The sequence below is a fragment of the Eulemur rufifrons genome, chromosome 8, assembly GCF_041146395.1.
Source record: "Eulemur rufifrons isolate Redbay chromosome 8, OSU_ERuf_1, whole genome shotgun sequence".
Taxonomy (NCBI): Eukaryota; Metazoa; Chordata; class Mammalia; order Primates; family Lemuridae; genus Eulemur; species Eulemur rufifrons.
Window position 1 is genome coordinate 691028 of NC_090990.1, and position 26176 is coordinate 717203.

Below are 26176 nucleotides of genomic sequence, written 5' to 3' on the forward strand. Positions count from 1 at the left end.
GTGCCGGACCTGTCTCTCTGCCCTCCCTTCCCGCCAGCCCTCCGCAGCTCCCTCCCCTGGCTTTTCCTTCCGCTGGCCGGAGGAGGGAATGGGTGACGGGAAGGATACAGCATTGTGCAAAAATCCCGTGAGTGGGCCCTCTGTCCCCAGCTGACAGAGAAGGACACTGAGGCAGAGAGACGTTAAGTGACCAGGTGCCCACGGCTGCATCGCAGAGCCCAGGTGTTGGCTCGGGGGGGCCCGTCCCTGCCCTCGACCTCTCCGGCTCCCCCAGCATGGGAAGGGCTGATCCTGGGAGTTTGGGGACTTGGGGTCAGGTGTCCCCCAGGGTGGGGGCCACTCCGGCACTGACCACCTGCCCAGAGAGGAGACTCTGGCCAGCCAGCCAGGCTGCTGCCGGGCTCCCGCTGCCAGCCCACCCCGCGAGAGCTGACCCAGATCCCGGCCTTAGCGGGTGCACCGGTGGCCAGAGCTGAGGAGCCCGAGGGAGAAAGAGCTGCCGACTGGCCGCTCCGTGAATTTCGTTTTTGCATTTGTTGACCACTCCCCAGCACAGGCCCCATAGAGACAGCATCAGGGCGATGGTGACCAGCTTCGAGCCCCCTGGGCAGCGTCTACTCCCCTGGGAGGGGCCGGCTCGAGGGGAGCAGGGCAATGCAGGGTCAGGGGGTACGGCAGCTCTGCGGAACGTGCACCCCCTGCCTCCCACTGCGGGAAGAGCACATGTCAGTGCACGAAATAACGGCTCGGAGTTTTAAAACTTGGAAACAAGAAAATCAAACCTAGGTCTAAACGTCACTGCCTTTCTGGGCTTGCAAACAGGGTTTAAAGTCCTGTTGGGTCATATTAATGACACGGGTTCCGGGAACCGCAGCACTCAGGCCGAGCCCCCGTTCCTGCTGCGCCACAAGGGCTCCGCCTGGAAGGGCGGCCCGGGGGGAGGCCCCGCGGCCTCGCGCCTCTTGTCTGTGCTCCAGGCCCCGCTTTGTGCCTCGGCTTTGGCTAAGGGGACAAAGCAAATAGGAAATCCGGAAGGTGGCCAGACTGGGTTTATGGACATTCATTCCGTTAGAAAGAGATTAGACGGGAGAAAAGCCACGTGCACCCACTGGCGCTCGGACAGCATCCCTCGGTCCCCTGGGGTCCGCGAGCGAGGCTGTGTTCAGGCCGGGAGAGGGAACCGCGCAGACAAGCGAGAGGAGTCCACACCACCTGGCCCCTTCGAGGAGCAGTCGCGGGCTTGGAGGAAGCGCCCGGTGGTGCCGGCACCAACATGGGACTGTGTGTCCACCGCTGGGTGACGCACCCCCGCACGGCAGATGAACACAGACCCAGGGCCTGTTGTTGCCAGTGACGTGTCTCCCATCAGGAGCTCAGTGTGCACTGGGCAGGGGGGTGTGCACATGCGTGTGTGTGTGTGTGTGTGTGTGTGCGTGTAAGAGACAGGGGAGCGGGGAGAGGGAGGGAAGAGAGAAAGCGTATGTAGGTGGGAAGCTCGTGTCCACAGAGGACCTTCCTGGAATAAGTGTGCGTGTGCGTGTGCGTGTGGGCACGTGCGTGTGGGCGCGTGGGTTGGTGCACTGTGGGTGTGCAAGTGTGCGAGTGCACGTACATTCACTCAGACAGCTTTGAGGAAGAGCCTGCTGAGCAGCCCTGGGCCAGGACCCTCCATCCTGGCAGGGCCCGGGGGCTCCCTCCACCAGGCACCGTGGCCACCCCCCGCCGGGCCTCCTTCCGCCCCATGGGAGCCGCCTCCCCTTGCAGGCTCCGAGCCAGCTGCCGGCCACCCCCAGGGCCCAGGACCTGCCCCTCCAGCATCCTTGATTGCCCGAGGCCTCTCTGCAGCTCCACCCACCATAGGGCCCTCCGTCACGTGAGTGATGGGTGGAAACCGAGGGTCCCTGAGTCCAGGCATGGCCGAGGCCCCTCCCCAAGCTGCTTGGACGGCAGGCCCCTCGGCCAGTCCCCAAGGCAGGGTGGCAGTGACCGCTGTCGCAGGCACGGGCCGCGGGCAGGGCCAGGTGTCACTCATTGGCCCCTTGGCCTGAGCACCTCCCTGAGGGCCGGACGGGTGACCTGAGTGGTGTCAGACCTCGCCTGTGGAGCGGCCCCTCCCTCAGCGCCCCCAAAGCGGGTGGACTTGATTAAAGAAGGCAAAGTTCTTCTGCCTTCAGCCTCGGAAACGCCCCACCGAGCCGGGCGGGCAGGAAGGCAGAGCGGTTAATATAAATAGATACTGTGATTAAAGAGCACGACAGTGCCGGAGAAAGCCCTGGCTAAAATCCTGCGCGCTCGGGCACGAGGGTGTGTGGCGGGAAGAAACCAGCCGAAATCATTGTTCCCACCGGGCCGTGTTCGGAAGCAGATTGTCCCGCAGAGAGGGACACACAAGGGGGTGTGTGTGTGTGTGTGTGTGTGTTCCTCCCTTTTTTTGTGAGAAAAACAGGAGGAGCAAGCCCAGCTGGCGGCCGCGGGTACCGTTCACGGACCTGTGGGAAAATGGCCGCCGCGCCGCCCTCTCCTGTCGAGAGGAGATGCTGGTGTCGGCACTGCCGCCTCCATCCCAGCCTGAGGAGGTCCTGGCAGCAGGATTTTCACTTTTCTCAATCACGGAGCCAGTGGCTTCCCCCAGGGCCCCGCCTGGGCCACCTCCCATCCCTACCTTCAGCCACCCAGACGGTGGCGGCCAATTACCGCCAGGAACTGCGCTCCCAAAGCCCAAACTCCCCAGCTCTGGCCTCCTGAGACCCCCCAGAACTGTCTGTCACCCCACGGCCGCCGTCTCCTCTCCTGGGCTGCACAGGGCCTGGGGCAGAGAGGGGAGGAGGGAGGAGGGAGCACTTCAAACTCCCGCGTGGCCGATCTCTCCCCTCAGCCCTGCTGCGCGGCTGGCACCGGCGTGCAGTGGCGCTCTGAGCCTTCACTCCGCCCTCGCTCAGCCCTGTCACCCCTTCCCTGGTGACTTCTGAACATCTTGGCTCCCAAATTAGCACTGCCCTGGGGAAGGAGGGGGCAGGTGGCAGTGGCAGCCCCATTTTCCAACAGGGGAGGTTGAGGCACGGCAGGAACTGGCCACGCCAGCCCAGGGACCCCAGGGAAAGGCCCGGTCCCTGCCAGTCATTGGAGGCCCCCAGGGTGGGGCTATGCACAGACACACGTGTTTATGCATGCACATATGTGCACATGTGTACTCTCACACATGCACAGAATACATATACACATATGCACACATATGCATATGCACGTGGACACTCATGCACAAACACACATACACCCATGTGCACGGCACAATTGCATACGCTGCACACGGACACGCACACACCCCTAGATGGCTTCTGGCCGGCGCGGGCTTCCCTGTAATTTCATACGCCTTTGTCTTTGCTTTCTGCTGACGTTTTAGGTGAGGTCTGCCACAAGTCCTACACGCAGTTCTCCAACCTGTGCCGGCACAAGCGGATGCACGCCGACTGCCGCACGCAGATCAAGTGCAAGGACTGCGGGCAGATGTTCAGCACCACCTCCTCGCTCAACAAGCACCGGCGCTTCTGCGAGGGCAAGAGCCAGTACGCGCCGGGCGGCATCTTCGCGCCGGGCCTGCCCTTGACCCCCGGCCCCGTGCTGGACAAGGCAAAGCCCTCCCCCGGCCTCAACCACTCTGGCCTGGGCTTCGGCGACTACTTCCCCTCCCGGCCGCACCCGGGCAGCCTGCCCTTCTCCACGGCGCCACCGGCGTTCCCTGCACTCACGCCCGGCTTCCCGGGCATCTTCCCTCCGTCCTTGTACCCCCGGCCACCTCTGCTACCTCCCACGCCGCTGCTCAAGAGCCCCCTGAACCACACCCAGGACGCCAAGCTCCCCAGCCCCCTGGGCACCCCCGCCCTGCCCCTGGTCTCCGCCGTCAGCAGCAGCAGCCAGGGTGCCACGGCCGCCGCAGGGCCGGGGACGGACTTCGAGGGCCGCCTGGAGGACTCGTGCGTCTCGAAGCTCAAGACACGGGGCAGCGACGTGTCGGATGGCAGCGACTTTGAGGACGTCAACACCACGACGGGGACCGACCTGGACACGACCACGGGGACAGGCTCGGACCTGGACAGTGACGTGGACAGCAACCCCGACAAGGCCAAGGGCGAGAGCAAGCCGGCCGAGGGCAGGCCCGAGTTTGGGGGCGGCGCGGCACCCCAGGGCCCCCCGAGCAGCGTGGCCGAGGTGCCTGTCTTCTACTCCCAGCACTCATTCTTCCTGCCCCCCGACGAGCAGCTGCTGACCTCATCGGGCGCCGCCGGCGACTCCATCAAGGCCATCGCGTCCATCGCGGAGAAGTACTTCGGGCCGGGCTTCATGGGCATGCCGGAGAAGAAGCTGGGCTCGCTGCCCTACCACTCCGTGTTCCCCTTCCAGCTGCTGCCCAACTTCCCCCACGCCCTCTACCCTTTCACGGACCGCGCCCTCGCCCACAACCTGCTGGTCAAGGCTGAGCCACAGTCGCCCCGGGACGCCCTCAAGGTGGGCGGCCCCAGCGCCGAGTGCCCCTTCGATCTCACCACCAAGCCAAAGGAGGCGAGGCCCGTCCTGCCCACGCCCAAGGGCGCCCCGGCCCCCGCGCCCGGCGAGGAGCAGCCGCTGGACCTGAGCATCGGCAGCCGGGTGCGCGCCAGCCAGAACGGGGGCGGGCGGGAGCCCCGGAAGAACCACGTCTACGGCGAGCGGAAGCTGGGGCCCGGCGAGGGGCTGCCCAAGGTGTGCCCGGCGCACGTGCCCCAGCAGCCCTCGCTGCACTACGCCAAGCCCTCCCCCTTCTTCATGGACCCCATCTACAGGTATTAACATGCCCTGCACTCAACCGCTGTCCCCAGGGGCCGCAGCCACCTCGGAGCTGGGCGAGCTCGGCATGGTGGTGTCTGTCTCGAAAGCCCTCAAGGCCTGTCCCTCCACCTTTGCTGGCCTTGGGGAGGGGCCTCCACTCTCAGGCCCCCCGCATCCCTTGGGAGGGATGCCTGGCTTGGCTGTGCCTGTGGTGGACACCCAGCCGGGGCCATGTTTGTGGGGCCAGGACAGGTTCTCCTGGACACATGTGGTTCCCTTACATAGACAGCTGCGTGGACACCATCTGCCTGCCTCGGCCTCTCTGAGCCCAGTCGCCCCTCCCCCCCCTCCAGGCATAAGGGAGACACCGGGCCGCTGGCCCTAAGCAGAGGGCTGGTTGGTGGGCGGGCTTGGCCGTTGCATCTGATGTCAGCCCACGAGAGGGCACGTGTGCACACTTGTGATTAGGCGTGTACTCGTGCACAGGGAGCATGCGGCACCCTTGGAGGCCGGCGTGCCTGCTCCCCCTCAGGGCCAGCCACAGTGGGGGGACAGGGGGACGGGCCACAGTTCCAATAGAGGCCCGCAGGTGAGGCGGTCACACCTGGTCTGCGGGGTCTCAGGAGGTAAAGATGAGAGGTGTCAGCGAGGCCAGTGCTGCTCCCTGGGGGCCGGGTCCAGTGGGGTGATCGGAGACCCACAGACAGAACCTTCTTGTCAGGCCCTGGAACACGCCAGAAGGCATGCACGAGGGTCTGCATGAACCTCCCCTTCACTGCAGAGGACCCCGTGGCCTCTCCTCCGCTGCGCCCTCCCCTCCCTCCCACGCTGGGTCCAGGGCCTTGGGCCTTTCCCTGGAAGCAGCAGGAGCCTACGCTCAGGCTGCGAAGGCCCCGCCCCCTGGCTGCTCGAGGGGCCCACTGAGGCTGGCGTGTCCCCAGCTCTCGTCCTGCTGTCAGGGCTGCCGGGCCCCGGCCCCGCCTTGGCGCACAGACGGCTCAGGGGAGGTTTCCCAATGAGGGACACCAGCAAAGTGCCGAGTGCGGCTTCACTCAAGGTGCCCCCACGTCCACCAGTGACAAAACCAAAGCATCTTGGCAAAACGCACGTCCCTTGTGGGTCAGCTGGGATCTGCTGCTTGGCCACCCAGGCCACAGGCTGGTGGGGACGCCAGGACACACGGCTCAGGAAGAGGGTGCAAACCCACGTGGCTCAGTCCGACTCCCCTGGGCCAGAGAGTCACACGGGAGAGCCCTTGTCACCTTGAGCAAAGCCCTTCTGCCCCCGCCACGTCCCCTCCCGTTGGCTGGTGCCACGGACCCTAGACCGTCCCCTGCAAAGGTCGGATCCCACAGTCCAGCTTTGAACGGGGCCTTTGTCAAGCCCCGAAGAGTGAGAGACCCTCCCGGTGACCTGCCCACACACCTCCCCAGAGCCCAGTGTTGGTTGTTTGACCCTTGGGGAAGGGACCTTCCCCCTGGGTCACGCAGCCCCTTCCCTCTGCCTTCTGCTGTCTCCGGGGCCTTCCCTGTCCTGGACCAGGGTCAGGGTCTCTGTGGGTCACCTGCAACCTCGGGCCCTGGTAGGGGGGCTCCTGCCCCAGGTTGGCCCCCAACACGCGCACTTGAGGGGCTGTGTTTTCTTCCTGTGGCGGGTCCCCTCCTGCGGTCACCTCGTCTGCCGAGTTCCTGTCCAGGTGCCCTGTGGGCGGAGCAGCAGAGACCACAGGGTTGTAGGCAGGAGTGGGGCGAGACCAGAGCCCCCCCAGGCCCGAGTGAACGAGGCAAAGCTGCCGTCCGGGACATGCTGTTGCAGGAGGGGGTGTCTGGGGAGGCGACAGGTGCACCGAAGCCCCCTCGACGCCGGAGAAGACACAGATCTGCCGCTACCAGGGCGGGGCAGCCCTGGGGTCCTCCGGTCAGGGCAGGGACGTGTGGACGCCCCACCACAACCTGTTTCCCACGGGAGATCTGTTCCATAACTAAGTCAGCAGAGTTGTCACTGGCATTTCTGGACGATTCTGGAATGATCATGTTCAGTAGCCATCAGGGTTTTAGGTGGAGCCCTGCCTGGTTGCTGTGGGGGTCTCTGGCGACGTCCCCAGGAAAACAGCCTGCTGGTCACTCAGTTACCCGCATGCGTGGGCAGAGCCCCATGCCAGGGGCCGTGGGCAGGGAGGTCAGGTGTGAATATCGAGCCTCCAGGGCCAGCCGCACCCTATCGCGGGAGAGTCCAGGTGCCCCACGGCAGCCCACCGGCACGGGCTGACCGGCCAGCTGGCAGGGGCTGGTGTGCACAGCATGGGGTGGTCAGAGAAGGTTCTAGGCTTCAGCAGCAAGCACTCGTGGCGTGCACAGGCATCAGCAGCTGGGGCGGTTTGGGGCCCTCGGGGGTTGAAGGTGTGGGGAGCGTGTGAGAGTGTCGAGGGCCAGGTGGTGGCCGGGGGGGTCTGTGCAAGGGAGTCCGTGGGCCAGGTCCCTGATGTCCCCAAGGCCGACAGGACTCGGGTGAGAGCTGGCAGTGTGGCCTCATGACCAACCGGGGCACAGATTGGCCCCAGGCGGGTGGGCGGCTTGGCGGGGTACGTAACCCTCTGTGTTGCTGTCCAGCAGGGTAGAAAAGCGGAAGGTGACGGACCCCGTGGGCGTCCTGAAGCAGAAGTACCTGCGGCCGTCCCCACTGCTGTTCCACCCCCAGGTAAATCCCGCAGCAGCCGCCGGGGGACCCCTGGGCCCCACACGCTGCCTGCGCTGGGGCAGCCCCAGTTCCCGTCCCGGCCACGCCACACGCCAAGGCAGAGGAGGGTTCTCTCCCTGTGGCCCAGGGCCACTGTGTGCTGGAGAGTGGTGGCCCCCAACCTGTGGCTTGTGGCTCCAGGGGGGCGAGGAGGTCCAGTGGAGTGGCGGGCAGAGCTGGGACGGAGAGAGCTCAGGAATTCCCAGCGTGAGGGCAGCAGCCCCGGGGGTACCACAGGGAGGCTGGCGTTTCTGGGGGCACAAGACCTGAGTGTGTTCGTTAACAAATGAAAAGACCAGCAGAGAGGCGGGGCCTGAGGGTGCGGGGACAGGGAGCAGGCCCCGGGCGGGGCGGGCGCAGGCAGTGGTGGGAAGGGGTCCAGAGGGAGGCCAGGCCACCGCAGGGAGGGGAGTGGGGCTCAGGGAAGGAGATGTGCCATTGAGTCCCAAAGTCTGGGTGGATGCAGACCCCTGTGAGCCTGGGGTGCTCCCGCCGGCTCCTCGGGGAGGGTCATGGGGGGCCACGTGGAGGTGGGCATTGAGGCCATTCCGAGCCCCCGTGCCCCCCGCCCTCACTGCTGGGGCCCAGCCCCCCAGGAGCCCCAGGCTGCTGCTGGCCCTCCCCTGCCCCACCTGGAGGGTTGGGGCTACGCATGGGACCGGCCCCCCCAGACCCAGACGGGCATTGTTCCCTCTGGCTTTTCCCGCCTGGGACAACCCGCTCCGGTCTGTGAAACCTGCGCCCAGGCTGAGTTCACAGCTAAACTTAGAGCCTCCCATTGTTACTCTGGGGCCGTGGCGCTGGGCTAACAACTTCCCGTGATTTTGCTCGGGACGGGCTGAGAAGAGCCACAGGCCAACCAGGCGCATCCTGTGTTTGTGTTTGTGCGGGAGCCGGGCGGGAACGTCTGGGGGGGGGGGGCGGCGCCCACCCAGCCCGAGGAAGGGAGGCCCGTTGGGGGCAGCTGCCGCTGTGCCTCCCGCGCAAGCCCCGCTGCCTGCCCCTCGGGCCCAGAGACAGGAGGAGGCCGGGGAGAGGCTACCAGTGAGTCACCAAATTAAATGGCCTGAAGTCGGGAGAAACCACCCAACAGCTGGCGGTGTCTGCACAGCACGGCAGGTCACCGCGTCAGCCCGCACCACGCAGGTGCCTGGCAGCCCCCCCACCAGGCCCCTCCGCTTCTGAGGCCCGACGCGAGGGCGTGCAGCCCCTGGTGCAGGGCGAGGTGGTCCTGCCCGGCTGCGGCCCCTCGACAGCTCTGGGGTCCTGTGGAGCCTCAGCGTGGTGGGGAGTGATCCGTGGCTGCAGCTGGGACCCACGGGCAGGTGGGCAGGTGGGCAGGTGGGCAGCAGCCTATGTGCCAGGAGCCTCGGCGCCACCCTGGGGACCCGTCATCCAGGCTGTGGAGGGGCCGGTGAGGGGCTGGGTGGTGGCCCAGGGAGCAAGGCAGTTTCCATCCGTCCATCAGCGGGGACAGGCTGGGAGCACCGTGCATCTCCATGAGGGACGGATGGGTGCCTGCCTGCAGCAGTGCTGGGTGGAGCCAGCGAGGGGCCAGCGGAGGCCTCGGCCACCGTGGCTGATGCTGTTTCCTACTCATTAGCTCCTCTCAGGGTGTCTTTGTTGTAACTGGTCGGTTGTTCCCCACATAGCAAGATGTCTCCACCGATGGTGCGTGTGGCCTGTAGGCAGCATTTGAAAAAGCCGGCCCTGGGGACACTGGTCCACCACTGATGGGCTTGGTGACGGAGGCTCAGAGTTTTTGTCACTTTCATTTATCCTCTAGGCGTAACAAGAGTTCTTCCTTTCCCCCCTGCCCAGCCCCCCACGGCGCCCTGTGCACAGCAGGAGTTCCCAAGGTGGCCCCCCCGCTTTTCAAGGGGCGCGGGGGCTGGGTGAGGCGCTGCTGACACCTGAGCGGCTGGCCAGCCCTTCCCGCCTCCTGTCACCAAGACGGAGGCGCAGTCTGGGACTCTGATCAGAACTCGGCCCACGGCTGGGGGGAAGTGCCCGATCTGTGCTCCCCTCTCCTCGAGCAAGCCCTTGGCACCTCCAGGAAGCAGAGAAGCAGCTGCCTCTGCGCCTGCCACCTTGCGCTGGGTCGTGTGGCCGTGGCATTACTGTTTCGGACGTTTCATGCATATCTGGCCACACAGAGGCCACCGAGTCCCTCCTTAGCACTTGGCCTGCAATTGTGGCGAGTGCCACCTGGTGGCAGTGGCGCCGCAAGCCCACCTTGTATGTTTTGAGCTGAGATTCAGATTGTTCTTTATTTTTCAAGACTAAAAAACAAACAGAACAAAAAAATGAAAAGTGATTCTGAATTTAACCCAAACTGGCCAATCAGGAGTGCTGGCCAGGGGTTGAGCCAGCTGGGCGTTGCTGGCCCGAGTCAGAAGAAGGGTTGGGTGGCCAGTTGGCAGAGGCTGGCTGTCGAGGTCAGTTCCAGCTCCCGGGCCAGGTGCCAGCCGGTAACAGCACACAGGGACATGCAAGAGCAGGGCTGCGCACAGAAGGTGAAAGACTCCAACCCTGTGGCCAAGAAGACCCCAGGAACCCCTGGCTCCAGTGACCCGAGTGCAAGCCATGCTCGGTCTGAGGCTCCTGGGTGCCCGTGAGGGTGGGAGACGGGACAGCTTGGCCGGTCCCTAACCTGTCCCCCTCTTGCGCCAGCAGATGTCCGCCATCGAAACCATGACGGAGAAGCTGGAGAGCTTCACAGCCATGAAGGCCGACGCGGGCAGCTCCCTGCAGTCCCTCCCCCACCACCCCTTCAACTTCCGGTCCCCGCCCCCGACGCTCTCGGACCCCATCCTCAGGAAGGGCAAGGAGCGCTACACCTGCAGGTGCGGCACCCAGGTGCTGGCAGGGCGGCCTGGCTGGGGCTCTGGTGACGTGTGGTGGCCGTGAACTTGCGCTTCCAGGAAAGTTCAGGGCCATGGCCACCGCGAAGCACAGCTGCTTGAGGCCACTGTCCCCAGATAAGGGGGGGTCCTCCCCGGCCCCTCCAAGCTGTGCTCACGTGAGCTCAAGGCAGTGCCACCTCGCCAGGCCCGTCTGTATTCCGAAGGACCAAGGCCAAGGCGTACTAGGCAGTGTCACTCAGCCCAGGAGGGGACAGGACACCCAGCGCGGCAGCTTTTGCCAATTTCTGCAGCGTTGGGAAGACTCTCCGGCCACCTCCCCAGCTGGTGGGGGCCCGTCCAGCCCGTCTGGGCCGGCTCTGTCCACTGTGGGGCCAAGGGCTGAGCTACTGCGGGGGCCGGGGCTGGCCCATGCCGGTTTCTCTGGAAACTGAGGCTGGGCTCCGGGGCTGAGAAAGAGGTTGGGAACCTGGGTGCGGGGCAGGGCCACCTGTGCACCAGGCGCGAGACGCTGAATCGAGAGCTTTTCCGGGAACAGCAGCGCGAATCTCCCTGACGGCCCCTCGCCTCCCCCTTCCTCTGCTCCAGGTACTGTGGGAAGATCTTCCCCAGATCAGCAAACCTCACGAGACACCTGAGAACACACACCGGGGAGCAGCCGTACAGGTAGGAGCCGCGGTGCAGGTGGGGGCCAGGGCCACCTGCCCTGGTGCTCTGTGGGCTCCACTCCTGGAGCAGACACGGCCTCCCCAGGGGCCCGGGTGGAGTTGAGGGCCACGGCAAGGGCAGCGGGGGGGCCAGGGTGCCGGTGTGGAGACCTTGGGCCTGGTCAGTCTCTGGACCCACCCTCCTGGGGTGTGGGAAGGACGAGGCGGCCAGTGCCCAGGAACCTTCCAGAGGGCCCTGGCCCTACTCACAAAGGCGGGTGCCAGGGAGCAGCTCTTCACCTGCCCTGGGCTGTCCACGGGGGCAGGGCCCAGAGGTAGAGGTTGACCCAAAGCCAGGGCCCCGGGTGGTCTGTGTGGGGGGGAAGCTCAGCTTCACCACACCCAGCTCAACTCCGAGCATCTCGCCCCACCCGCAGGTGGCGGACCAGGGAGCGGGCCAAGGGCAGGGAGGGACCCCGGGCAAACGCGGGGCCTGGGTGCCCAGATTCTGTCCCCACGGCAGCCCTGGAAGGGAGGCCACGCGTCTGCTCCCGAGATCCCACCTCCGCCCCCTGGGCTGCCCCAGAGAAGCAGCCACACAGCACGGGGGGTGTGGAGTCATTGAGCCTGGGCTCCCAACAGCCTCCCAACAGGGCTTGTCAGCCCCTGTCAACAACGAGGGCCCCAAGGCTCAGAGATGCCCTGCAACTCACCTGGGGTTGAGCCACGGCCACCCCGCTGACCCCTGTGGCCACAGGAGAGCCCTGTTCTCTTTGTCTCTGGGCCGCAGAAGGGCCGAGCCAGTGCCCTGAGTGCCCAGGCCCTGCCCGGGGGAGGCCTGGGAGTTGGCATTTTAAACAAGAGCCGCAGGCGGTAGTAACCGTGAGCATCACGGGGCGATGCTAGTTCTTTTTTTTTTTTTTTTTTTTTTGTTGAGACAGAGTCTCACTTTGTTGCCCAGGCTAGAGTGAGTGCCGTGGCGTCAGCTTAGCTCACAGCAACCTCAAACTCCTGGGCTTAAGCTATCCTACTGCCTCAGCCTCCCGAGTAGCTGGGACTACAGGCATGCGCCACTATGCCTGGCTAATTTTTTCTGTATAGATTTTTAGTTGTCCATATAATGTCTTTCTATTTTTAGTAGAGACGGGGTCTCGCTCTTGCTCAGGCTGGTCTCGAACTCCTGACCTTGAGCGATCCACCCGCCTCGGCCTCCCAGAGTGCTAGGATTACAGGCGTGAGCCACCGCGCCCGGCCAGGGCCATGCTAGTTCTGTGCCAAGACGACTCCAGCAACACACGCCAGGTGTGTCTGGCTCACGGAAGCCACTGGGAATAGAGTGTAGCGTGGCTTTAAGTGGAGGGCGTGAGGTTTCTGTACTCTGGCCACACAGGGCTTGGGGTCATGGGAAGTGACCATACGCTAATCCAGGCCCTAGGGCCCCGTGTGTGTCTCCATCCCGGGCAGAGAGGCCACACGGGCACCTGCATGCGTCGGGGTCGCAGCCCCACTCTCAGAGCAAGCGTCTCTGACCCGGGGCGGGGCCGTCCTGCAGGTGAATGACAGCTCCTGCCACCTACCCGCTGTCGGCTAGTGTCCCCGGCGCTCCCCAGTGCACGGCCGCCCACGTCCACTCTCCGAAACGTGGTAACTTAGGACGCAACAAAGGCAGCGGCAGAGAGATTTATTTGGTCTGGTCCCTCCCAGAAACGAGCCGTGTGTTTTGTCGGTAACGGGAGCCGACTTCTGGACAGTGTTGCCTGCTAAGAGCCCCCAGAGGGCCGGGCTGTGTTTATAGAGGAATTTAATTATCATTGATTTCTTTTGCTCTCTCCAATCTGTGAGTTTCGACTTTGGTAACAATAATTGCTTTGCAAGTTTGTGTTGCAAATCCTGACTTTATCTGGCCCGAGGCAGGCCTGTGCCGGGGTGTGGAGCCCGCAGCTGGCCTTTTGATACCGCTGGTGGTTTCTGGGCTTGCTTTGATAGTCGGAAGGATTTTAAGTTGGAAGAGGAAAACGTGCGTCTGTCCCCAGAAGCCCACTGTGCCGCCACCCCCGGCTCCGGGCCTGCAGGGTGTGAGCCCTGCCTTGGTGCCAGCACCCGACTCCGTGCGCTGCTCCGGCGTGTGCGCCTAGGGAAGCCGGGCTACGCGGCCCTCGCGAGCGGGAGGAAGGGGGGCCGCCATGGTTGCTGCGCTGATCACACGATGCAGCACTGGAGGTCTCTTCCTTTCAAGTCCTTGCCTCAGATGATCTAAAATCATTCAGAATGTGTGGCAAAGCCCCGAGGTGGGGAGAAGAAAGACCCTTTAGTGTGGCAAGGACGTTTCCTGGGGGAAGGCAAACCTCCCACCCGCCAGGCCCACCCGAGAGCGGTCGTGGGCGCTCGACCTCTCCTGGCCTGGAGGTTTCGAGTAGGCTGGGAGGACGAGGTGCCGTGAATGTCGCTCTTGATTCATAAAAAAGGAAGCGTGTGGGCTCCGTGGGATTCGGGCAGCGCGGCCAGGGATCCTCCGGGATGCCGCCTGGGGGAGCCTTCGTGGGCCAGCCTGGGGGCTCCTGGGGGGACCTGTGGTCCCACGCCTCATGCCCCCGTCTGCAGCTGTCCCCGAATTCCTGCCAGGTTCCCGTCCTGCCTGCCGTGCGAAGGGAGTCAGTCGTGTTTCCGTGGGGGCCACGGGCTAGGCACGTCCTCCTCTTTTTCAGTTTACTTTTAGGGCTGGGTTTCAAGGTATGTTCTTTTTCTTCCTTGGCTTTTGCAGTTACCCCCCACGTGGCTGGGGTGGCCCCCCTGGATCCCAGGGAGATGCTGCTGCCCGGGCCGGTTCTCAGGCGCCCGGGGCTCTGGGGCCCAGGGCCGGCCGCGTCACCCTCCTCGCCCCACCCGCAGTCTGCACCGTGGCGGGCGTCCCTGGGAGCAGAGTGACGCGGTCCCAGCTCGGTCCTCTCAGAGCCTCCACAGCCGGCTGCTCCGTGTCCTCGTCCCGTCTGGAGCTCGGTGGCCTGTTGTTTTATGTGGCGCGGCCATAAATTCCACCGGCCACTTGTCAGCTTATTTACAACGCGAGTCCCAGCTGCTCGCAGAACTCTGCTCCCGGAAGCCCAGGGCTCGCTGCTCCCCTGTTTCCAACGGACTCTCTGTCCAGGCCATTTGTTTAGAGTAGAAACAGGAGAGGCCGCACTCGGGACTCTGCGACCCAACCGAAGGCACAGCGCCCTCCCGCCATGCCGGGCCCAGAGCGTCCCGCGAGGGCCCTGCCCTCCTGCGCGTGGACCGGCCTCTCCCACAACCCGCTGTCTGGCTGCGAACGCCCCGACTCCGAGGTCACGCAGGAGCCATTAGGTGGAGTTTGTCGGAGGGTCCCCGCATTCCCAGGGAAACCAGGCACTGAACTCCCTGCGTGTGAGCACAGAGACAGACAGACAGACGGCCGGCGGGCACCCGCTCCACCCCCCAGGAGCCCCTTGTTGGGCACGGGCTGAACCCCCGGCCGGCAGCTTGGCCTCGCCTCTGGTCTGGAGCTGCAAAGTCACGTCTGTCCTTCCCGAGAGCCCACCCTAACGAGCAGGGCGGCCTGGGGTCCTGGCGCCGTGGGGTGCTGTGAGTTGAAGGGTGTGTTAGGATGAGGGAGGCGAGACCACGCACTTGGGATGTGAAATTCCTCCTCTCTGAACTATCGCGTGGGGCGTTGGGTGGGGACCCCAAAGCATCCCCCACCCAGCAGCTGGGAGGGCTGGAGCCTGGGCTGAACCCCTCTGTCACCGCACAGGCCCAGAGAGACAGGACAGCTAGGGCCGCCTGGTGCAGCTGTGCGGGTGGCAGGTCCCAGGCTGTGGAAGGAACCCGCTGCTTCCCTGGTGGCCGGGGCAGCCCAGCTGAGCTCAGGAGAAGGAGGGGCCCCACGGTGAGGCCTAGGCCAGGCCCCTGGGGCCGGGGCTCACAGGAGGCTGAGGGTCATTTCAGAGGAGCCCAGGGACCACGTTCTTCTTTACTGGCTACCGTGGAGGGGCCGGGTGGGCCTGGCCTCAGGCGGAGGTTCGGGAACCAAACGAATGAAGCCCCAGAATAGCACCGTGGTGGTTCTCGGGAGGTGGAAGTGAGGGATTTGGGGCAGCTACGGCCCGGCCTGGGAGAAGGCCCTTGGCAAGAGGGGGTCCTTCCATCAGGGCTGCCCCACCCCGCTCTCTAGGGGACCCCTTATTAAACTTCCTAGGTTTTGTCAGGCAGCTTGGAGGCAGGTGTGGGGACTCCCAGGCTCTGAAGCTCCAAGGACAGTGTTTCACGTAGCTGCCACCCCTTCATGTGGGGAATGCTCGGCTGGGCCAGGGTGACACCCCCGAGGGCGTGGGGGCTAACGCGTCCTGCCCAGGGAGGCCCCTGAGGGTGCGATGACTGGACAGTTTGCTTCTGGGATGGTGAACGCAGGGCCACCCTCCTGGTCTGGGAGGCCAGGGCTCCCCAGGTGTCCTCAGGCTTGTCTCTGTCCACATGAGCTGCCCTGGAGCAGGTCACCAGCACCAACTCGGGGCGGGGGGCTTGGGGAGTCCTGGCCCTGCTGCAGGAATGCAAGGCCGCCGCGTTTAGGACAGCCACGCCCCCTCTGGGTGAACGAGCCCCCGCTGTGTGCCCCCTAAGCCTCCTGCAGGGGCCGCGGCTGCCAAAAGGCTCAGCCCCCCGAGCTTCTGCGGCCCTGGATTGCTGTGCATTGTGCTGTGGGCACAGTACAGCGTGTTTTGTTTTCAAAATATGAAAATGCACGATCACACGAACTGAATTTCCAAGTGCTGTGTGCCTCTGAGACCCAGGTGCACACCCCAGGGGAGTTCTGGTGGCCAGGTGCTCACACAGGCATGAGCACACACACTGTCGCACACACGTGCTCTGCAGGCGTGTGTGTCAGGGTTCCCTGTGCCGTCACCCAGCCGGGTGCACGCCCTGTGGGAGGGGCCCTCAGTGAGCCCCCCGGCTCCGGGTGGCCCCACGGCAGGGACCCCGCCCCCTCTGCAGCACGCGGCCTCCGCAGAGCCCGGAAGGCTCCTTCTTAGCCCCCCTCCCCGGCCCAGCTCTGCCTTTGTCTCGCCCGTCTGGCTGCTCAGGTCCCGGCTCTCAGCCCCCCAGGGACCCCCCTTCCCCTGCTTCGGGGCCACCGTGTGCGGTTGTGAAGGTCGCGTCCCGCACACGGACCCCACACCTGCGGCCACTCACCACGCGCCACTCACGTGGCAGACATCCTTGTTGTTGCTGTGACAGTTTTTGGCGGTGAAGGGCCTTGCTCTCATAGACTCGCATGTCCTGATAATATTCGACCGGAGGCTGTGGAAGCATCCAGAGGGAGGGGCACCCCCTTCTGATTGTCCCGGGCAGCCCTGGCCACCCCCGCAGAGCAGGGCAAAGAGCAACTGAGTGACGGGGCTGGCGGTGCCCAGAGGGGTCGGTGTGGTCCCGGCATCCGAGCAGGTGGCCCGGCTGCGGACCCCCACCCACCTTCCGGCAGTTAAGAGCCGTGGGCGGCCTCCGCCCCCCAGTCAGTGGGTTGGTGAGCTGAGTCCCGAGTAAGACAGGCCTGCCCGCGGGCCCAGCCACCCTGGGGACCAGGAGGGAAGGATTCGGGGAGCACCGTCCCAGCCCCTGCCCGGGCATCCTTCCGTGGTGCAAGGACGCCCTCTTGAGGCTGCCTGGGGCATGTCATCCCCCAGTGGCAGACCCGCTGGCCGCAGGGCCTCGGGCTGGGGGATGCCCACAGCAGAGGGCCAGAGACGGAGGGTCTGGGCACCACACGCGGGGCACGGACAGAGCACATTCAGGCAGATCCCCACCCACAGGACGACAGGGAGGCCGAGCACCTGCTGCTTTAAACCGGGCTGTTTCTAGGGACACCTGCCCCGTGATGCTGCCGGCTCTAAAGCCAGTGAGCCGGCGGCCTCAGGGGCACCGCAGGGGGCTCGGCTGTGGGTGGGAGCAGCGGCGTGGCCCCTTCCCACCACCTCTGCGGCCCCGCTGTGCCTTCCAGGTGCAAGTACTGCGACCGCTCCTTCAGCATCTCCTCCAACCTGCAGCGGCACGTCCGGAACATCCACAACAAGGAGAAGCCCTTCAAGTGCCACCTGTGCAACCGGTGCTTCGGGCAGCAGACCAACCTGGACAGGCACCTCAAGAAGCACGAGCACGAGAACGTGCCAGGTGGGCGCCCACGGCAGGGGCGGGCCGGCGGGACCCCGTCCCCAGATCCCCAGAGCACCCACGGGCAGGCCCTGCAGAGCAGGCGTGGACGTGTGCGGAGGGGAGGAAGGGAAGGGGCTGCTGCAGGGCCAGCTCTAGGGAAAGCCGACAGGCACCCCTCACACTGTTAAAGAGAACCGAGAGCGCCCCAAATACACGCTGTCCGCGCTGACAGCCGGGCTAGCCGGCCCCGAGGGGGCAGGGGTTCCGCTGAGGGGTACACCCTGACGCCCTGCCCCATCCGCAGTGAGCCAGCACACCGGGGTCCTCACCAACCACCTGGGCACCAGCGCCTCCTCCCCCACCTCCGAGTCGGACAACCACGCACTTTTAGACGAGAAGGAAGACTCCTATTTCTCTGAAATCAGGAACTTTATTGCCAATAGTGAGATGAACCAAGTGTCATCGCGAACGGACAAACGGTAAGAAAACCGTCCCGGCCCGGGAAGGTCTGCACCCAGCATCCCGCGGGCCACCCTCGGAGCGCGTGCACCTGCACCCCACGTCAGCCCCCAGTGCTCCCGGGTGGGGACCAAGGGACCAACGGCAGAGGGTGAGCCCCCTGGGCTCTAGGAAGCTGGGGAGGGGAGAGGGTGACAGCAGTCAGCGTCCCGAGCTGCGGCACAGCACCCAGCACCAGGCCGAGTGGCAGCTGCCGTCGTCCGGCCTCCCTGTGAACAGCCGCGTGTGCGACGGGCCAAGCGGGTGCCCCCGCCGCAGGCAGTGCTGGGCCTCTGAAACTCAAGGACATTTTGGTTTAATTGGAGGCACTAATGGTTTCCAACCAAGAATGCTGCACCTTTAAACACGCACGTACACACATGTACACACATATACACACATGCACATGTGCATAGACACATGTACTTGCACACGGGTGCACATGCACCATACACAGGTGCATGTGTATGTGTGGGGCCATATATGTGCAAGTGTGTGCGCATGTACACATACATGTGCGTGTGTGAATGTACATGTATACACATCACATACACGGAGCGGCAGGAAAATAGCATAATGCAGACTGAGGAGTGTGGGCAGGTGCTCTGTGCAGCCTCAGCTCCCCGGGCTCAGCGTGTGTCTGGGGCCCTTTCCCTGCAAGAACACTTCAAAGCCCCGGGAAGAGGTTGGTGGGAAAAGCTAATACGGACCACCCGGCAGAGAACAGGAGAGGCTCCGAACCCTAAGGGGCCTCAGGATGCAATCCCCTCGTTCTGTAGAGGGGAAACTGAGGCCCACTGGACCGGGTGCCTGGTTCCAGTCCCATGGCCGGGCCCTTACCGCGATGGCCTCGGTGGGCTGCAGCTCTGCGGCCACAGGGCCCGGCTCCCTCCCCACCCACCTCCAGGGCAGAGCCGCACCTTCCGTGTCACGGTTCTCGTCGGGGAGGGACTGGGCACCTGTCCACGCAGTAAGGCGGGGGGGCTGCGCCACATCCGAATTCCACGCCCCTGGGAAGGTGACCTCACCTGTAGGGCCCTCGGCACCTTCATCCATTAGGGTCCGGGTGGGCTCAGAGGAGGGGACGGGGAGACACTACTAGCTGTGGGCTGCTGTCCCCAAACCTGACCCCCACCTGGGTGGGACCCCACTAGCCCTGTAGCCCACAGAGTGCCCTGGCGTCCTGCTCTGGGCCCCAGGCACAGTGACCTGAAGGGACCTGAGAAGCGGCAGCCCCAGTGACAGCCGCCTGCTCTGAGCAGCGTGGCCCCCACCCGCAGAGCAGGCTCGTGCCCCCCTGAGACCCACAGCCGTGCCCGGGGCGCATCCTCTCCCTGGAATCAAGCCCCTAAACGGAGGTGCCCGTGAGCCCGAGAAGAGCCGGACAAGGACACACAGGATTGTCAATGGCGTCCTCGCTGGGGTGGACCCAGGACCAGTGTGGCACCACACTCCTGAGCCGCCTGGGGACAGCAAGGCCTCCACGCCCAGAGCCGGGGTGGCAGGTGGGCCATGCTCCTCGAGCCCCTCCGGCAGAGAAGCCGTTTCCAGAAGGACGAGGCCAGCCGGGCCTCCCGGCGCGTGGGACAAAGAGAGAACAGGCACCATCATCACCCTCGTCTCTGCAGAGGGACGATTCAGCCAGGGCTGTCCCCACAGGGCAGGGGGAGGCTGCTGCAGGTCCCTTGGGACTCCGGCGGCAGAGCTGGGCCCAGCCCAGGCCCTCAGGCAGCCTGGGTGCTGCTGGCCATGCCGTGGCCCAGCCAGTCTCGTCCTGAGAGCCAGGGGGACGCGGGAGGCTCATTGTCATCCAAAGCGAGGCCACGGGCAAGGTGGACGTTAACCAGCCAGGCCTCGTGGACGCGGACAGCTCCTCTCGGGCCAATGCTGCTGTGACCTGGTCCCCGTCCAGGGCCAGCTTCCTCCTGGGGCCCGTCGGTGGGAATTCGGGGCCCATCAGGCTTCCTGGTCCTGCAGCCCCTCAGCCCCGTGTTGAACTGCGTCCCCTCAAACTTCACAAGCGAAGTCCTAACCCCAGAACCTCGGAAGGTGACGCTTTGGAGATGGGGCTTTACAGAGGCGGCTAAATTACAACGAGGCCGTCCTGGAGCAGAGCGGGCCTCGCCCAAGAGGACCGGGGTCCCTGTGAAAGGGGACACTGGAGATGGAGGTGCACGGGAGAGCACCCCACAGAGACGCAGGCAGAGACTGGGGTGACGTGTCCACAGCCGGGGTGGCCGAGACGGCCCGTGGCACCAGAAGCCTCGGAGGGGCCGGCCCTGCCTGCGCCTTGACTTCTGGCCTCCGGAGCTGGGAGAGAAGGACCCCTGTTGCTTTAGGCCACCAGCCTGTGGTGCAGCCCCAGCCAGGGCCACTGTCCCCCCCAGACACCACCCGTCAGTGAGCAGATATTCTGTGTGGGGGAGGGGCAGCAGCGATAAAGGTCTCTTGGGCCTCAGTCCCTGCTCCCAAATAGCGGCATCACCGACACACCCGCCCAGGCCACCAGGTGTGGTTTAGCAACACACGGCACGTGGGGACCTGACCTGACCGCCGCATCAGGGCTCCCCCACCCACGCAGTCCCATCCTTGGGGTGGACTGCAAGGGACTCTCATGCCACCCGAGAGGCCAAGCCCCTGCCCAAGGTCACCCCACCAAGAGCCCGGGCGAGAGGCAGGCCCCGGGTCCCAATGCAGGGATCAGCGACAGGGGAAACTGGCTGAGCCCGAAGCCTGTTGAGGTTCTGCCTGTCCCGGAAGGCGGATCAGGTGTCAGCGTCTCATACTGTCACCTGGAAAGACAGGAAGTGGAGACATGCATCTGCAGACCCAGGAGCTCGGGGTCCCCCGTAGCCCCGTCCTGTGCAGGTGGGGGAGTCCAGACATGGCTACGCTGGTGGCCAATCGCCCAGAGAGGCCGTCACCATCTGCTCTGACGCCAAGAACAGGACCCCCTGCCCCCCGAGAGCGTGGTGCCTCCCAGGGTGGCCGTGGACAGTCCCCTGGGCTAAGCAAAGACGAGGAGGAGTGGGCTCCAGGCCCTGAATATGGGACTCTGAAGCGTCACGCGCCCTGGTCTCACCCATCTGCCAGTGTCAGACACTGCCCAGTGGCCCAGGGCTCCCACCGGGCTCAGCTCGTGGTCATGGACGTGAGGGTGAGCCAAACTCCAGGGGTGCTCTCTGGAAGAAGGGAGAGCCCCACTCCCACTGGTGTGCGTTTTTCCTTTTTTCTTCAATAATGAGCAACCGGAGCGGAAGTCCTGTGGCTGCAGTGACCTGGGGGGAAGGGCTGGGGTCCGTCCGACCTGGGCTACAGGGGAGTCCACGCGGCTCTGAAGTACACTCGTCCTGTCGGCTGCAGACTGTTGACAACAGGCAGTCTTGAGCCCAGCCTCACGCTCCAGAACCCAGGAGCCCCCAGCCTCCCGGGCCAATGCCCGTGTCCTGGAGTCCTCTGGGCTGACTGCAAGGAGCATGCATTGACTAGCACCCGAGGGCACTCCTCGTGCAGTGCCCAACCCCAGCGCCAGTGCAGGGCCACCTTCCCTGAGGGCCCCGCCACTGTTTCTTCCCTGACACCCACACTTGCATGAGCCGCAGATGGCCCTGGCATCCACTCTGGCGTGACAGAGCCACTGCTGTGTGGCCCTGCGTCTGCCACCCTCAGCGCTGGTCTTCCCCTCCTGGCACAGCCTCCACTGCTGTCACTCCGCAGGGACGGTGGCTGGGCCCAGGGAGGGACGAGTTGGCCCAGGACCCGCGCTCCATGCATTCCTGACCACCTACGCCAGCCTCCTCCCGTGTCATTTTAGGCCGGACGTCCAGGACCTGGATGGCAATGCCCCATGTCCGAGCTTGGCCAGTGGGAAGCCCCAGGACGTGGAGGAAGAGGAGGAGGATGACTTGGAGGAGGATGACGAGGACAGCCTGGCCGGGAAGTCGCAGGACGACACCGTGTCCCCCGCGCCCGAGCCCCAGGCCACCTATGAGGATGAGGAGGACGAGGAGCCGCCCGCCTCCCTGGCCATGGGCTTCGACCACACCCGGAGGTGGGGGCGGCCATGAGCTCGGGGACGCGTGGGGGTCTGAGCACCGCCTGGGCGACCTCCCCATCAGACACCCCAGCTGGAGCGGGCTCGGCTCCCGCCCAGCAGGCGTCTGCACCTGGGGCCTCTGCAGGGCGAGGTCAGCCAGGCAGCGTGTCGGGGCCCTCGGCCCCCCACAGCCCTGCAGCCTGGAAGCAGGTGCAGGGAAGAGCATTTCCCCGCTGAGCGGATGCAGAGGCCCCGGGTGCTGAGCACCCTGCGTGGAACTTGTGCTGGCCGGAGCCTTCCCCCACCCTGTCCTGCCTGCCTGCCGCCTACTGCTGGCCCTAGTGATGCCCCCCAAGGTCCTCCTGGGGGAGACCCTTCGGAGATGGTGCTTCCTGCACCGCTGTGTCCCGGGAGGAGGGGCCGTGGCCCCCCAGAGCTGCCAGGAGGCCCCTTCCCCGCCCTCTCACCCAGGGCCCAAGAACCGCCTGCTGCGGACACGTGTGCACGCACCCACCACCTCTGGGGCCCTTGTCCACCCGCCCCCCCGCATCCATGTGGCTTCCTGTCCAGGTGTCCGTGTGTCTGTGTGTCTGTCTCCTTGTGCATGTGGCTTGTAGAGGCGCCGTGGCAAGCATGCAGGCACGGAGCCGGGCGTGCGGCGTCGGAGAGGTGGCCAGAGGCCAGACCAGCTGACACCGGGCCCCTCCCTCTCCCTGGTCATTGGTGCAGGTTTATTGAGGAGCAAGAAGGCGGTCTGTTAGCTTTGGAGCCGATGCCGACCTTTGGGAAGGGGCTGGACCTCCGCAGAGCAGCTGAGGAAGCATTTGAAGTTAAAGATGTGCTTAATTCCACCTTAGACTCTGAGACTTTAAAACAGTCACTGTGCAGGCAGGCTAAGAACCAGGTAGGTGCCTGTCAGAGCCCCGCCCCACCTCCACCTGGCTCCGCAGCCGGGGGACACCCCAGTACATGCCTCCCGCTGGGTCCGTCCTGCGCCTGGGGGAAGCTAGGACCTCTGCCCCCACACCCACCACCCATCGCCTCGGCCAGAGAGGGGCCCCGGCCACCACGCCCTCCCGAAAGCTGCGTGTAGCAGGGAGGGGCTGGAAGCAGATGGCGGGGGGCGGGACCCCCACGCACAGCTCCCTCCAGAGGTGCTGGTGCACACATAGGTGTGGGTCCCCTTCCCCTGGGCCCCAGGGGGAGGCATCCACGAGCAGGTCCCCAACCCGCCCAGCTGCCTCAGCCTCCCTCCCTCTCTGACCCAAGCCCAAGTGACCGACAGCCCAAGCTTTTCCCAGGGGAAGCTACCCAGTCATGTGGTCCCTGCTTCCAAGCTGGAGCTGTGACCGAGGTCAGCGAGGGCCCGGGGCTTGGCCCCGGGCACTGCTTGTCTCTGCTCCCTAGGATAGGTGGCCGCAGGACCCTGCTGGGGTCTCACCCAGCTCTCTGCTGTCCCCCAGAGGGGCCAGGCTCCCCCAGGTCTCAGCAAAAGCTGTCTGCATGTCTGTCTGCGTCTTTTACTAATTCTGTCCAGAGTGTTAACACAGGTGGGGTGAGCCCTGGCTTTCCCCCCCCCCGCCCCCCTCCACCCCGCTAACCTGCACACGACGCTCCAAGCAGCCCCTGGGTCCCAGCACCTCATGCCCTGCGGCTTGGGCAGAGGGTGCCCCACGGACTGTCTGATGCCAGGAAACAACCTGGATTCCCCAGTAATCCCATCAGCTCTGAACGGCCACACATCCCTTTCCCGGAAGTAACCCCGTGGTGTCACCACAGTTGGCAAAACAGGCGTCCCTTGCCCTACCAGGCAGAGACCGACTCTTGCAGGCATGGGGGTCTCGGCGGAAACTGCCTGCCAGTCCCAGGGCCCTCCCGGACCACACACGTGTGCACACGGTTTTGCCGGTCACTAGGCAGAGAAAGCGGCGGGAGGGAGGGTGGCTGCAGGGGTGCACCCCAAAGGGGCCGAGGGAACCCGTGGGCAGGGCCGCAGGTCTTGGCGTCACTCTGGGCGGGAGGCAGCCTCCCCCCTCCTTGTTCTTACACCCCCTTGCGTCTCCCTCCTTCAGGCGGGGGCAGAATCGGCCTCCGTCGTGCCCTTGCCCTCCCCCGGCGGACCAGGCACACGGGAGGCGGGGGAGGGGTGAGGTACCCCAGGCTCACGGTCCCCGGTGTCCTCTTCCCCAGGCGTACGCAATGATGCTGTCTCTTGCTGAGGACGCTCCTGTCCACACCCCAGCCCAGGGCTCTCTGGACGCCTGGCTGAGCATCACGGGGGCCACGTCGGAGCCCAGAGCCTTTAACCCCATCAACCACCTCTGACGGCCGGGAGGCCCTGGGGTCAGAGTCCAGAGCGAGGGCGCCAGCTTGGACGGCAGCAGCGAGGCCAGCCAGAGCCCCGCGCACCTGCCCGGGCCCACTCCTCAGCCTCCACGCCCCACCCCCGCAGCTCAGTTCTGACTCTTCCAGCGAAAACTCAGACCCGAAAGTTCCAGAAGCAGCTGTGGAGCTTCACCGTCACCAGGGACGGTCCTGAGAACACTGCTCGGTCGGTCCAGCTCACGCCGTCCGGGACCACCCTCGGGAGCTGCTGCGCAGAACCTGCCCGGCGGGCGAGCGGGACCTTAACCCAAATCGGAAGGGGAAGGGAGCGGATAGATGCGGAGTGCTCTAGAGAGAAGGATCTCGCCAGTGATTTTTATAACGAAGATGGCAAGAATAACCTTTTTGGTAACCTTATTGACTACAGAGTCTATTTAAGCATGTGGTTTTAAAAATAGACAGTATTTTTTAAAAATCAAAAAAATGACTTGCAAATTGTTTTTTAAAAGTAATTTTGCATTGCTTTGAAATTTCAGCTTATTTGCAAACCCAAGTCTGCCTAGGAGCCAGCACTGTGCTTGGGTGTGTTCTTTATACTGTAGATAACGGAGAAATTTTCTATCTCTGACCTGTTTGTATAAGCCAAGGTGATCCCAGAGGCAGAGCAAGGGGCCTGGGGCCGCTGCTGTGAGCAGTGTGCGGACTCTACCAGGAATTCGGAGGCCCGGCGCCCTGGGCTGCCCGCTCGCCCGGCCAGGGCTGGAGGCATGCCCGCCGTCGTGTGATGTGGCGTTCGTGCCAGGGTCCCCACGTGGTCTCCAGAGGAGTCCACAGGCCCCCACCCGAGACCCCCCACTTGTATGGGGAAGTCGGGGCTCTGGTGCCCGCCCTCCACACAGGGGTGTGGCTGGGCCCTCCTCTTCCCACTGTCCTGGACCGGGGCCTCGGCCACCCCCAAGCTGGCCCAGCCGCCGCTCTGAAGGCAGGGCCCGGGCCACGTCCTGGGGCTGCAGCCTCCCACCCTGGCTGCCCCAGGGACCCTCCCCAGGTCCACCACTCCAGGCCGCCGAGCTCCCCCTGTGCCTGAGACTCCAGACCGCGACGCCGTCACCACGTCCGCCCTCCGCGCAGGTTCTCGGGAGCTCACGCGCAGACGGGCATCCAGGGAACCCGCCGGGAAGAGCAGAGACAGACAGCGCGGCCCTGGCAACTGGCACCTCCTTCCCGGGACGTATCTGCCTCTCCATCCGGACAGGCTTTAAGTTATTCCCATAGGGGCCAATTCCAAATGATAATTTTTTTCCCTGATGGAATTTACCTTAATCTGTATATAACTTGTAATTTTTTCTAATTCGTTTCTTTTCTTATTTTATTTCTTCTTTAACAGTATTTTTGGCATTAGACATTCTTATTGTGAAGAAATAATGTTAATATAAGTATCTAGTGAAGGACCAAAACCGCGTGATAAGGCCGTGTGTCGTGTGGCCGCTGTCCAGGGAGCGGGGCGGTTTCTGATGTGCCAAATACCCCGCCCGCCCCGGGATCCTGCCGTCTCTGCTGCCATTTTCCAGACAATCATGTGTTTTTGTTAAATTTGCGTTTCAGTTGCATTTAAGACAAGTGTTCTATTTATTTCTTTTATTGTTTGGAAGAAAAGATGATAATAGTGTCCCAACACGAAGAGAAAAAAATTGCCTAAGTTGCCCTTTAAGAAAAGAAAAAAAAAAAAAAAAGCAGAAATCCAAACCGGTGTGGCGCGAGCCACGTTGGTGTGGATCTGTGTCTCGCCGTGGACGTCTCCTCAGTGTCTGTCCCTGGGGCCACCGGAAGTGTCCAAACGGGCGGGTTCCGTGCCCGTCCCGGCCGCTCCAGGCCAAAGACAATCGTCTCTGTAGGTGCGGGGCGTCCCAGCTCACACCGGAGACCCCCGACGGAGGTTCCTGCAGGTCCTGCAAGCCCCCGGCTCCAGCGGAAGGACCCATGCTGGCCACGTCTGCAAAGGGCGGAAGGACGGGACCGCCTGCGCGTGCACTGAGACCACTCGAGGACTGGAGGGACCCCCTCGGGCGGCCTGGGGAGCTGTGTGCTGGGAAAGGGCCGTGGCC

General features: G+C 64.4%; 1 protein-coding gene across 1 annotated transcript in view; it reads left to right on the forward strand.

Moving 5' to 3' along the window:
* Nucleotides 1–24071, forward strand: part of PRDM16 (PR/SET domain 16) — a 212621-nt gene extending 188550 nt beyond the window's left edge. The window contains exons 10-18 of the mRNA XM_069477528.1: nucleotides 3401–4817; nucleotides 7416–7500; nucleotides 10216–10385; nucleotides 10992–11069; nucleotides 17061–17230; nucleotides 17517–17691; nucleotides 21525–21761; nucleotides 22476–22650; nucleotides 23937–24071. Of these exons, the coding sequence (XP_069333629.1) occupies nucleotides 3401–4817; nucleotides 7416–7500; nucleotides 10216–10385; nucleotides 10992–11069; nucleotides 17061–17230; nucleotides 17517–17691; nucleotides 21525–21761; nucleotides 22476–22650; nucleotides 23937–24071 (2642 nt within the window). The remainder of the gene's footprint in view (nucleotides 1–3400; nucleotides 4818–7415; nucleotides 7501–10215; nucleotides 10386–10991; nucleotides 11070–17060; nucleotides 17231–17516; nucleotides 17692–21524; nucleotides 21762–22475; nucleotides 22651–23936) is intronic.
* The last annotated feature ends 2105 nt before the right edge of the window (nucleotides 24072–26176 follow it).